Source organism: Alosa alosa, chromosome 14, assembly GCF_017589495.1.
Source record: "Alosa alosa isolate M-15738 ecotype Scorff River chromosome 14, AALO_Geno_1.1, whole genome shotgun sequence".
NCBI lineage: Eukaryota > Metazoa > Chordata > Actinopteri > Clupeiformes > Clupeidae > Alosa > Alosa alosa.
Genome location: NC_063202.1, coordinates 30,662,314 through 30,675,783, shown reverse-complemented (window position 1 = coordinate 30,675,783; position 13,470 = coordinate 30,662,314). Strand labels below are relative to the sequence as shown.

General features: G+C 47.7%; 1 protein-coding gene across 8 annotated transcripts in view; it reads left to right on the top strand.

Annotated features, from left to right (window-relative positions):
• sox6 (SRY-box transcription factor 6) overlaps positions 1–13,470 on the top strand; it is a 166,706-nt gene that overhangs the window by 32,094 nt on the left and 121,142 nt on the right. For 6 of the 8 annotated variants that reach the window (XM_048262738.1, XM_048262736.1, XM_048262733.1 and 3 more), the window contains one exon: positions 6,796–6,846. The exons of the other annotated variants lie outside the window; for them this stretch is intronic. In XM_048262738.1, the coding sequence (XP_048118695.1) occupies positions 6,812–6,846 (35 nt within the window). In that variant the 5' untranslated portion in view covers positions 6,796–6,811. The remainder of the gene's footprint in view (positions 1–6,795; positions 6,847–13,470) is intronic. 8 annotated transcript variants of the gene reach the window in all.

Below are 13,470 nucleotides of genomic sequence, written 5' to 3'. Positions count from 1 at the left end.
CTGCTCATGTGTTCAGGATGGCAGTCCAATTTCAGATGTGGCAGTTAAAAGCTACAGAATGCATCTTAGTGTAATACCTTATTTGAATCACTCAACATGAGTGTGACACCCAAAGCTAATGGTGTTTGACCTGGGCATGGTGTGTAATGCCATTAGTTTATAACTTCATTGAATCACTACAACTCACTTAGAACCTGAAAATTAAGACTTAGCGTGTTAGCGCTGTGATATTTGGCATATATCACTAGTTAGAAGCACAGCACTATCGCCCTTGGTGACTGGAAGCCTTTGTCTGATTTTTTTTCGGCTGCATGAATTCTAGCCAAGAGGGTTAAAGAGGGAAAAAGTAGCACCTCAGCTCTCGACTAGGGTTGGGTGGGTGTGGGAGCCTGGGGGGGTAAGGTGCTCCGTCTGCCCCTGCTAAAGTGGCTGCATCTGGGCAAGGCTATCAGTAAGCCCCCTCATCTGGCCTCCATTAGCTGCCACTGTCATTCAGTCACACAGTGTCGACCTGATTTAAATAAAATGAAATGAAGATAGTTGTTTCTGCTCCCCTGGCTTCAGTCGTTTCCATAAACATATGCTCGGTGCCCTGCTTCCTTCCATCTTATTTATGACTTTAATTTGTTGTGTGGGCTGCGCTAGAAATCAAATTTAATACAATTCTCCCAGGGACCCTGTCATATAATAACATGGTAATTTCTGTGTATCCTTTTGAAAAATGAGGAAATTAATTCTTCCTGACATGTTCTAATTATTCCGGTGTGAGCGGCAAATCCGTGCCGGCGCTCCCCAACCCCCGAGGTGTCGGAGGCAAATGGCTGCCGCCGGGCACCAAGGTGCTAATGCTGACCAGCAGTGCGTTTAATTTGAAACATGAGCAGACACCTTCCAACACACCTTACTAATGTTGGAGTGCTTCACACAAATTAATTCACTTCTCATCTGCCAGCCCAGTGCTTGGTGGGGGAGTGGGTATGAAGATGGGACTCTAGCACTGGATCAGTTAAGGTGTGTGTGTGTGTGTGTGTTTGTGTGTGTGTGTGTGTGTGTGTGTGTAAAATGTTTGCATGTCTGTTGGGACTAACTTCACCATGTCTTCTCATCTGACAGTGTGTGGACATGGGGGACACCCTTGGGGATATTGGTATCTTAGCTTCTCTCTCTCTCTCTCTCTCTCTCTCTCTCTCTCCTTAATATTCCCACTGCTGTCAGAAGCCCTTTCACACCCACCCCCTGTTGAACAGTGAGGTTTGAAATGGTAATTTAATTAGACTGTCATTGGCCAGTCTTAAATACTGAATTTTATTTACCGCAGCCACAGGGTTGATTTCGAGTCCTCATTTCTCAAGGCCATGATAGTGAGACAGTGAGAGTCTCCTGTCTGTCCCCTTCTTCACCGTCTCCCCTCTCTGTCTGACCCACTGCTGATCCAGTCAGCATTTTGTCCAACTGCAGCACCTCCCTTTTCCCACAGAATATGACTTTACGGGAACATTTGGGGGGGGGGGGGGGGGGGGAATGTCTATTTAATGTTGAGCATTAAATAGCTGCATAATTTCCGTTTCAACAGCTTATCAGCAATAGCTTATCAGCAATTATTCTACAAATTTACTGTTCAGTCGGTTTAGAAGACATTTTATTTCAAGTGTTTGAATAAAACCAATTGGTTGTGTAACCTGTGCTCAGAATATGGTTATTCCATTTGCAAACACAGCCCTATGAAGTGTCTCCATTCCTCACCTCTCCTCCCTCCTTCCCTTCCCAACCCACAGGGGCCTCCCCATAAATCTACACCTCCTGGGATCATTGATTAATTAATCGACTGAAATTAAGATACTGTAGTTGTTCCTCTATGACATATTTTCTGAATGACAAGGCAATTACACCAGGAGGTTGGTTTATGTTCAAAAAGAAATGTAATCGTCGCGCAACAAGGGGATCTTAATATCGTTCTCAGCCAAGAGCCGAAGCCCTTTAATGTGAACTTTCTTTTCACACCCTAGAGCTGAGCTGAATTTAGATGATTAAGCAAGAGAGGGATAGACATTCTTTATGGGTATGTGTGTGTGTGTGTGTGTGTGTGTGTGTGTGTGTGTGTGTGTGTGTGTGTGTGTGTGTGTCTGTCTTTGTGTGTGTGTGTCTGTCTGTGTGTGTGTGTGTGTGTGTGTGTGTGTGTGTGAGAGAGAGAGAGAGAGAAAGATAGAGAAAGAGAAGAGAGAGGGATATCCATTCTGTATGGGTATGTGTGTGTGTATGTGTGTGTGAGAGAGAGAGGGAGGGAGAGAGAGAGAGACAAAAGGCTGACTCCATGCAGACAGGCCCTAAACTGGCCATAACATCCTCAATTAAACCCTCCCATTGACATTCACCTCATCTCACTGAGTAGTCATTGAGTGGTCAGGTGCGGTGGAGTCAGCACTGGAGATTTCATAATTAGATGGGGCGTATTATTGGTACATCTCATCACTCAATCCCCCCTTGTTTGGCGGCCACAGGGACAGGCAGAGATCAAACAGGGCCTGTGGATTGTGTACGCTACTGTGTAATTAGACACAAGCAGCCATTTGTATGTGGAAAAACACGTGTAGGCCATTATAACCTTTTTTCCCCACTAATATTTGTTGGAGGAAGGCATTCAAAACATCCAGGCATTTGAAAAGGAGAAAATATACACTTTGTTTCTTGGTCCCTCTCCTTCTCTCTCTCTCCTTCCTTCTCTCTCTCTCTCTCTCCTTTTCTCTCTGTCTGTCTGTCTCATTCTTTCTTTCTTTTCCCTCACACCAATTATGCACTGTATCTAAGGGGCTGTGACAGGGCAAAAAACAAACAAACAGAAATTTTTGTGAACCTTTGGGTCGGGTTAAAACCACAGTGCGGTAATTGATTTGGTGTGTGCTCTGCAGGCCCTGCATGTGCCTTTGACTGCGGAGGAGAATAGCGGACTCCAAGTTTGGTGGCGTAATGCTTCTCGGAGAAGAGTAGGGCTTTATAGTCTGTGGGTGGGGTCCCCGCCTTACTCACAGTGGAGAGGCGGAGGCGTTGACACGGACGCTGTGTGCACAGGGATTATCGGCCTCTGCACACACACACACACACATGCACACACACACATACACACACGCACACACATATATACACATACACACACACGCACATGCATGCACACACACACAAACACACACACACACACACACACAAACAAACACACACACACATAAACACTCGGGGACTTAATCAGTCCCATCTTGGCACAGAAAGAGTCACCATCACGGTGGAAGAACTGATGCATGGCACCCAGTGACTGTTGCTGCGCTCTTGCATGTGTGTGTGTGTGTGAGTGTGTCAGTACAGTTTCACATCTTCTCCTCTTCGCGTTCTGAAGACGCGGCCACTATGCTTACACAGTAAAGTGTTTTTCATCTTCCCCCTTTTTTAATCTCCTTTTTATACTTCTCCTGCTCTCCCTTCTCTCTCTCTCTCTCCATCTAACATGGGTGGCCATTATGAACCACACATCAGCCAGAGCTGGAGAGGGAGGGAGCGAGGGAGGGAGGGAGGGAAAAAAGTGCTCTTTGCTAGTGGGAACTGCAGGGGCTGCCCGTTAGTTTCCATCCAGAGCGCGGAGCAGCCTGCCCTGCCTGCCTTCCTGACGAGCGAGGCAGGGGGAGGCCGCGCTCCCTGCCAAGGCGCACATGGGCTGCGGTGGGGAATTAATTCAGCAGTCAATTTGACTGAAAGTTCGAAAATCTGTGCTATGTTAGGGGGGACGCTCAGGAGCTGTGTTAATAGCTAGCTTGTTGTCCATATGGTACTGCTTTAATGGAGCACATTTGTTGCAGATGGTGGGAGAGTGGCGTTGGTTGGACGGAGACGCTTCTTGGCAGGGGTCGATTCCACGAGAGGAAGGGCCTCGGCGAGCTGCTTGCGCTGTCTTTTAACGCCCGTCTCTGTCCTCCTTCACTCTCTCTCTCTCTCTCTCTTTTCTTTTTTCTTGCACTCGACAAAACATTGCCCTTGAAATGTGGCCTGTTCTAAATTTAAATCTTTCAGCCCCCTCTCGTCCCTCCACCCGACACACCTCCCACTCCACACAGCCCGCGCCCCACCACCACCACCCCCACACCAGCCAAACCCAGCTTGGCACCCCTAGCCGCTCGGAGACACAGAGAGAAGAGCAAGCACATTGTGCCTCCGTCACTTTTTCCTGCCGGCCGTCTCCAAACCGCACCTCTCCCCCAGCCTCAGCCCGCTGTTGTCTCCATGACCACAATGGGGCTTTCGGGAGCAGGCAGAGCTAAGCTGAGGTAGCAGGGGAGGGAGGGAGGGAGAGAGAGAGAGGGAGAGAGAGCGATGGGCATGACGACAAAGATGAGAAATGAAGAGGGTGGGTGGGGGAGAGAGGGAGGAGAGTTGGGGAGAGGAGTTGTTGGAGCGCTGTGGTGGCTGAGCAGAGTTAAGTAAGAGAGAGAGAGAAAAGAGAGAGAGAGAGAGAGAGAGAGAGAGAGAGAGAGAGAGAGAAGGAGAGAGAGAGAGAGAGAGAGAGAGAGAGAGAGAGGGATCTTACCTCAAGGGTCTTGTTTTCTCTCTTCTGAAGTATTAGCTGTGGTGCAGTTCCATGTCTGGATGTTGACTGATGGGTTTGCATAAAAAATATTGTCGTCTCTGACTTCATGCATTTCCCATGTACACATCCAAAACCTTTCTTTAGTATAAACAAATGTTGTAATAATTTCCTTATTTTAATTTTCACTGTTTTTTTTCATATTATTATATATATTTAATATGTATTTAAGATTTTCCTATGTATATTATGCTATGATAGTTGACTTTGCTTGATGTTCATGAGCTATTTTGCTCTTTTCTCTTGGCCCTTAACAGAAGAGTTGTGTGAGTGTGTGTGTGTAGTGGAGAATAGGTGAAATATCGGCTGACCTCAAGTGTGTATCTTTTGTGTGAGTGAGAGCGAGAGTGAGAGTGTGTGCATGCGAGCGTGCGTGTGTGTGTTTTTAACACTCCTGGGCGAAGCAGTGAGGAGACACGCTTGATTGGTCATGCCGCGTTCATACTGTTGTTTTCTCACGTTGTCACTGCCGGCCAAAGCTGCTGCTGCTGTGGACGCCACCCGTCTCCCTCCTGCGTTAGCCGCCTGCGAGCCCTGGGCCTGGGACCCCCCCATCCCCCTCTCCTCTCCTCTGCTGTCCTCTCTCCTCCACCCTAGCGTCCTCTCGGCGGTGAGAAAAGTGTCGGTGGAGGCCCGGAGGGCCTCACGGCTGCGCCGGCCCTGCTAAGTGCCTGGCTGCCTGTCCACGGCCTGAAAGGCGCAGTGTCCTTGAGTTCATGCTCACTCTTTCCATTCTCTCAGAGGCTTTGTCTCCAGAGTCCCGGCACTGAGCGAAGCGCCACAGAGAGATGAGTTCAGGCAGAGACACGGAAGAGCTGAAGGGAGGGGAGGGGTAGAGAGAGAGGACAGGGGTGTGTGTGTGTGTCGGTGGTGGTGGTGGTGGTGGTGGTGGGGGGTGTTGTTTGGCAAATTACGCCCATGTCACAAAAAGCGAAAGCGTTTAGGACCAAGATGCTGGCTGTGTCTTACTGTGATGTGTGTTATGCATGAGGATGATTGGGAGGGAGCAGGATTTGAAAGCATGGGAAAAGCACTAATTAGTTGCAGCACTGTTTGAATTTCTGCTACCGACTATTGCATTTCTCAAAAAAAAAAAAAAAAAAAAATGCAGCCCGGGGAAAATGCAAAGACTGTCTGTCACAAGCAGAGGAGTGGGTACAGCGGGTACAGCTCTGCCCGCTCCTCCTCTGTCGTCACATCGGTGCCACACTTTCAGCAATAGCATAAATGGATGGAGTTGAAGCCTGACCAATGCCATAGGCCATCAGAAGTGGACAGGCGTATCTGGTCCCCGTGGGTCATGGGTGTGTAATCAAAGTGAGCCTCATTTTCACTCTGCCTTGCAGATGTTATTTTGTCACTCCCCTTGTGTGTCCTACACTTGTCCCTCAACAAAGCATCTATGTCATTTATTTGGTTGTTTTTACGCAAAGGCTTTTCAGAGAGATGAGAAATGAGTTGGAGTTGGGTGGGGAGGGGAAGGGAGTTGTGGGGGGTGCTAGGCTAATAGAATCCTGCCGTGTGCAATTGCTGAACACGTGCTCCCAAATTTGCGGGCGAGGCTTCTGAACGACCTCTGTGCGCCGTGACATCATGACCACATCCTTGCCCGCCTCCTTGGCGGAGCGCGCCGCTGCTCTGGTCGGCACGGCTTAGGGCTGGGGCCCCTGCGGTCAGGCTCCCAGAAGCCACAGTGGCCCCTGCCACACATGGTCTGCAGCTGGACCACCACACGACGCTCCTCAGGGGGACCGCAGCGCTCCACTCGCTCGCTCCCTCGCTGGCTGGCGGGGGAGGAGAGCCCAGGGAGGGGCCCTCGTTTCACCCACCCGGGGGCCCCTGCTGCACAAACCCTCCGCAGTCCGTAATGATAGCGTATCATCTGAGCGCAGCTTCCAAGCCGCTACGCAAATGCTCGTTGTTCCTGACGAGGAAGCTGTAATTAATGTCGGTTGAAAGGATCCAGTTTCTGTTTTGTCGTTTCTGTAGTGGGCTAACACGTAGCATGTAACAGGGGCTGGAAGCGGAGGGGATGTGTAAGCTGATGTGTGTTTGTGATACTGTGCTGCTACTACTGCTGCTGTTGCTGTTGTTGTTGTTGTTGTTGTTGTTGTTGTTGTTGTTGTTGTTGTGTAGAGTTAAAATGGCTCTCTATGTATTTTTCCTACCAGAACCCCAAACGCTGACATGGAGGGCTTTCTACGTAGCAGCTTTTTACTGAGGTCAGTTGCTTTCTGTTGTAATGCAGGGGCTAGGGGCTAACCTCATTTGTCCTATCACACACTTAGCGCTAGGCGCTAGACAGAGGTGGGGGTGTGTTTACATTTGTGCTGTGTGTTTGTGTATATTAGGGACATGCATCCCAGCTGTACGTTTCTCATATGTGTGTGCGTGCGTGTGTACAAGTTTTTACATGAGCACAGTCCCTCACACAAAGAGTGTACGACTCAGCATGCTGCACCATGTGTGTGTGTGTGTGTGTGTGTGTGTGTGTGTGTGTGTGTGTGTTTTGGTTGCATCAGACAGGCAGGTTGTAAACACGCTCTGCCTTCCGACTGAACAGGCCACATGGGCCCGGTGCTCTCTGTCCCTGTACAGATGGAGCTCTTCTCCTCCCTCATCCCCACTGCATGCCTCTGTCCATCCGCCCGCCCGCCTGCTCGTCCCCTGACACACTGCACAGGTGGTGCCTCGGGGTGGGGGATGGCACACACACGCACGCACACACAGACACACACACACAAACACACACGCACATACACCACTTTTGATTTACTAGTTTCCTGTTCCTGTTTTTGTGTGTATTTTTTTGTATGTGTGTGCACATGTGTGTTTGTGTGTCTGTGTATGAGTGTACTGCTTGTATGGTGTACTCGACCGCAAAGTCAAAATGAGTAAGGAAGGCACATTTTGTCATCCTTTCCTGTGACTCTAATTAAGAATCTGTGCTGTCAGTACACAGAGGAAGTAAATAGCAATGGTTATATTCAAACGTCGGCTGTTGCCTGTGCCGAGCCACCTTCTCACAGGCTTGAGTGCTGAACCCTAATTAGCACTGTCTCATTATAGGCAATGGCAACATCTGCCTTTCAAAGCCTCTGTCAGCCCAACTTTACTAAAGCTAATGAATCCGCTTTGATTTTTGTTTCAAAAGGTCATTTATTTGATTGAATTATCAACCTTTTTTAAAGATCCGTTGCATCCCAGGCAAATAAAGCAATGTTCTAATGATCCCTTCTAATCACACTCACGAAAAAAGAAATAGAATTGTAGGGATTTACAACGTTTGTTTTTAATTCACTACGTGTTGTTAGCCAGAGTTAATACTTTAAAGTTGTTGTTAACTTTTCTCTTCTCCTTGAACCCTTAAAACTCATTTTACATGTTGGTTCATTTGTGCTGTCAGGTCAGTTAACATGGGCAGCTGCATACCTCACTACACAGAAGTAAAGTCGAGAATAGACTCAGCAAATAAGCTTCTTTTGATCCCTCCGTTAAACATTACCACATGTAACTAACATTTACTAGATTTGGTCAGATAGGCTGTCTCTGATTGGTTCTGATTCGCCCTGTCCTCTCTATTGTTCTCTGGACGGCTGCGCTACGTGCATTGCGAAACACAACACTGACTCTGACCTCGGGGAGCAGGATCATGGCGAGCGCGTGGGATTATTGTCAGCATGTTGCCCTCATCCATTTCCCCTTTCCCTCTAAAGCCACAGAGTGCAGGATTGAGTTTGACTTGAGCCACCTGTTGAAGGAGACCCAGTTGGTCGGATAACTAGCCTCTGGGCTGGGCTAGGAGAGGAGGGGGGAGAGTAAGAGGATAGCCACGTTGCCACAGTTGCTTGTAGTGACCATGACACATATACTTGGTGTGCAATGTACACAGACACACACATACACAAACAGAAACACACACACACACTTACAGATATAAGCCACACAATCAGCAAATGTGATCAAACACAAAATGCACTAAATGTTTTTTTATTATTATTATTTTATTTTAGTCTAAAAAAAACAAGCAGCAACTAAAAGGGATTTCCTTTTGTTGTTTGTTGGGGTGAGAGTGGGACAAGAACACTAGGATTAATGGGAGTAAATGCATCATTACGGGCCTAAGCCACATCCTTCTGTCAGTGTCTGTTTTAATTACATGAGAGGCGCCAGCGTAGTGCAGCGATATCACGCACACGCACAGGCCATGGGGGGAAGGAGGAGGCTCCAACAATCAGGGCAAGATTAAAGGCAGGCTTTGCCTCAAGGTTTGCCCTTTTGCTTGGCCAGAGCTCCCTGTGTCCTGGGGAGACAGAGGAGAGAGAGAGAGACAGAGAGAGAGAGAGAGAGAGAGAGAGAGAGAGAGGGATGAGATTGGGTGGGGTGAATAACATCACAACATCATTTATTAAGAGACTAAATAGTGTCAAAGGGCTTCTGTCAGTGCAATTATGTGCAAGTATGACAGAAACGGCGTCTCATGCCTCCATTACTGTCTATTTCTGCACGGTGCCTGGTTAGGACATGTTGTCTTGTCTTTCAGCACCCATAGCTCTGGCTTAGAAGACACAAAGTGTGGCCCTAATGAGGAGAGGTCTCAGGGGAGGGTTTCAGGAGTCATGCTCAACACAAAGACAGGCTATTTTTGCCTTTTCAAAGATGACTCATTGCTTTTGTTCTGAGTCAATAGTCAGGTAGATCAGAAAAGTGATGATACATTTCTTGCATGCAGCACACACATGTCCTCACATGCCTATCATTTTGAAACACTTGAACTGTTCAAAGGTAACAGAAAGTTTAAAGTTGAAATGATGTACAATGTTGCCTCTACTCTAGTAAGAACAGTGGCACCTTATTTCGAAAGTGCAAGTCATGATGCCATTTTTTAAAATTATTTTAAATGCAGCTATTTGAAGCTAATTTGCCTTAAATAACTCACTCGACACAAAGCACATGTGAACATTGGTCAAGGTAAAGAAACAGATGTGAGAGGGTAGAACAAATTAATAATAAAGAGAGAGAGAGAGGTGTAAGGGAAAGAAAGAGGAAGAGAGAGAGATGGAGAGCTGTGGAAAGAGGAAGTGTGAATGGATAGAGGAGGAGAGAGAGGTAGGTAGAGAGCCATGGAGAAGGTGAGTAAGAGTGAGAGAGAGAGAGAGGGAAAGAGGGGAGGGAGAGAGAGAGACGTCTCCTGCAGTCCCAGGCTAATCCCTGTGGGGAGACCTCCTCCTCCATCTCTGCCATTATTTGATGTAATGAGAGGAGAAAGTGTGTAACACGGAGATTGTTAATTAATTTAGTTTAACAAGATGAAGATAAATGAAGCACACTGAAGGTTGACTAGGCAGAGGGGCCTACTTAGCGTCCCCCCACACACACACACACTCACACACTCTCTCACACACACACACACACTCTCTCACACACACACACACATGCTCCCTCTCTCTCTCACAGCCACAATGGAGCACTTTTAAAAGGTGCAGAGAGGAGCCGAGTTGATCCAGCCCCTCTGGGCCATTCGGAGGCGCAGCGCTGTTAGCCTGGCGTTTGATTACGCGTTTAAATCATTTACCTCCGCCAAAAAACTCATCCCCCAAGCCTTCCTCGGGCCTCCGTCATGTCGGCGCTGTGACTAATACCCCCCTGAACTCCCGGCTCACAAACTGCGCCCGAGTTTGTTTGACATTTAATTGGGGTAATTCAATCAAACTCTCCCATGCACTCGGGCACTAGCTTATTCGCCGCGCTAGGCAATTTATCGGTTGATATTATCTTCTGTGGTAAGTTATTTTGTTTGTCATATTCAGTTACTTCGGTGACTTGGAGGGATGTTGGGGGAGCGGGGGGACTTTTTTGACAGCTTGGAATCAGTTGTTGTCAGGGCAACTGTGATCTTTCCTCCGCCCCTCTGTCCCTCTCCCAGAGAGGTGAGGTAAAGAAATAAATGGTGGGCTGTTTAAACCTGATCCGCCATCGAGGGGCCTCCCCATGTGCTGAGGATGGTCCAGTGTCGCTCCATCCTTTCACCATATGAATGGCAGGAGGCTAATTCGGCTCTGTGCTTGTTTGAGCGCCAGCGAGGGTAACTCAAGGGAGGGGGGGGCAAGAAAATAGAGAAAGGACACTTTTTTCATCCACACCCCTTTCAACAAATCAGCAGTCTATCAAGGACCTTCTCGCCAGACAATTCTCTTCAGGCCTGCATGGCAGCACAGACCAATCATTATGGCACCCATTCTCCACTGCTTTATTCCTCAAGTCAGCCACAATAGTGTGTTGATTGTGTGGACAACACCAGAACAATTACGTGCTCTGTTTTGGTGGCAAGGCAGCATTTTAATGTCCGATCCTCAATAATGGCCTCATTATCATCATTCTTCGAGCCGGGGCCTCTGGAGAAGGAATGGCTGCTCCCTGTACGTCATTATTTTGCAAATTTCGATTAGCTCATCATGTTGTCTGTGCGGCTCAAATCGCGGCTAATTAAGGCCCGGGCCGAGCTTCGCCCGCTGGCCCCTCCGGCTCGTCGAGTTAAAAGGTAGCACTTGATAGGCCAATAAGATGAGGGAAGATGGTAAAAAAGAAGGGATTAGAGCAGTTGCCGTAGTAACTCCAACTTCCATCTGCGAGGGAACAATGGACTTGTGTTCTTCCACCACCTTGGCGTTGAAAAAAAGGGCGAGAGAAAGAGAGAAAGCTTCTGCACTGAAAGGACAAGACCCTTTTAAAAAAAAAGTGGAATCCTGGCCTAATAGGCGCCTTGGTGTGAGTTGTTAGCCAGGAGCACTGGGGGATAGGGGATGAAAGATCAGTGCGTAAACCAAGGACAGCAAAGGTCGTTGTCCCCTTTTACAAAAGCAGTTTGTTTTGCGCCTCCATTTGTTCACTGCAGTCAAGGCAGACATGGAACCTGTAGCCTTGTCTGGCTTCAGACACACAGGAGAAGAATGGGAATGAGGGAGAAAAAGAGAGAGGGAGGAAAAACAGAGAGAGTGTGTGTGAGGAAGAAAGAGAAATGGTTGGGGGAGTGGTAAATAACACAGTTCAGTGAGAAGGGGGAAACGTGCCATACAGCCAAAACCCACTTGTTCCTAACTGACTCTAAATAAACACAAACTAGATTTATGCCAGAGATTTGGAAGAAAAATAACTTCTCCAATTAGAAGAAGCTGTCAGTTGCTGTTTGGACTGCCTCCAGCCATCCCCTCCACTCGTTCACTCTTTCACTTGCACTCTCGCTCGCTCTCTCACTCGTTCTTCTCTCTCCCACTGTGCAGAGGGAGCAGAGGGAGAAAACAGCTTTCTGCACTTTTCTATTTGTCTCTGGCACCTCACCCCTCTCTCAGATAACACGGCTGCCGTGCGTGCAACGGCCGGCACGTACACATGCACACACACACACACACACACACACACACACACACGCACGCACATTTTCTGCCTCTTTCTTTTTTCACCCTTACATACATTGGCACACACACAAATGTCCTTGCTGTATGAACAGCCTATACAAAAACGTATATAATTCACCCATAAGGGATTTCTTTCATACTCTAAATGTCATTTAAATGTATTTTACTTTACAACAAATGTTTGCATAGCCAAACCATACACTCAAAGCTCAGAACTGTAAACCTGAATGATAGAGAATGAACAGAAATGTTACATACTAAAGAATTTACATTTGTGATTCTCCTTTAACTCAAAGTTGCTGTTAAGGAAACAAAGAGACTCAAGGCTCTCTGAGGGAGCACGTAGTCCTTTGAGGCCCCTACTGCACCACAGACAATGATCTACGGTCTCAGTGTATGTGTTTCTCCTCAGATTTTATGCCCCTTATTACAACTGGAATATGTCTGCTCACATTAAGCTAATTTACGGCAGGGGCCGCTGGAACAGCAACGTGGGTTAATGAATTTGGCATTACTAATTAACTGTTATTGAGGGCTGACTATGAATCCAGCAGATCGGGGTGGGGAGGGGGCTGTGGAGCCCGTGGCTGGTGGATGTCAGGGGATGGGAGGGAGCAGAACGGCAGAGTCTCACTCCAGAGCTCTCTCTCTCTTCCCCTCCACCACCTCCTCCTCCTCCTCCTCCTCCTCCTCCTCCTCCTCCTGCTTGCAGTCCCGAGACCCGTGTACTGTACAATAATGCTTGTCTAGTCACGCTGCAAGACTGCGCAAGTTGTTTTCCAGAAGAATGAAAGCATTCGAAACACATCAAAACACATTCTTCATTTTCTTTTTTTTGCTTCTTCTCCTCCCCTCTCAAAATCCAGTTAAGTCATCGTCAGCTGCATATGTCTGAGACTCAAAAGAGATGTTTTACATCATTATCTTTAATTTGATAAGAATATGTTGAAGGCAAAAATTGTTCTCGCTGGATAAAACACAAGTGAAGGCCTATTTTTGGGATGCTGAAGCACAGGTGTTTAGCCCGCCTATACAAAAGCTGTGTTTCTCCATTCTTGGAATTATCTGTTTTTTTCCACCCTAATCTAAACTCATGCTTAGATATGATCCAGTCATATTTGTCCAATTTAACTTGTGTTTAGAGAAAACAAGGGCCGTGAATAGCTCTGAGGGACTGTGGAAGTCAATTGAGGTCTTGAGCATCCTATACAATGTACAAACCATCATCGCTGTACGGCGCTAACAATGGCTGTATTATGCGGCGCAAGTGGACCAGTTACCTCACTGAGGCGGCCTGAAAAACAGGAAGCTTAGTCAGTGTGGCGGGCAGCACTCAGGCCTGGCCAGCCAAACGCCTGCAGAGGAGGGCTGCTGCTCATGGCTGGTTGTGTGCAGCTGCTGACGTCTACTCCCTAGTTACACCGAGGTCAC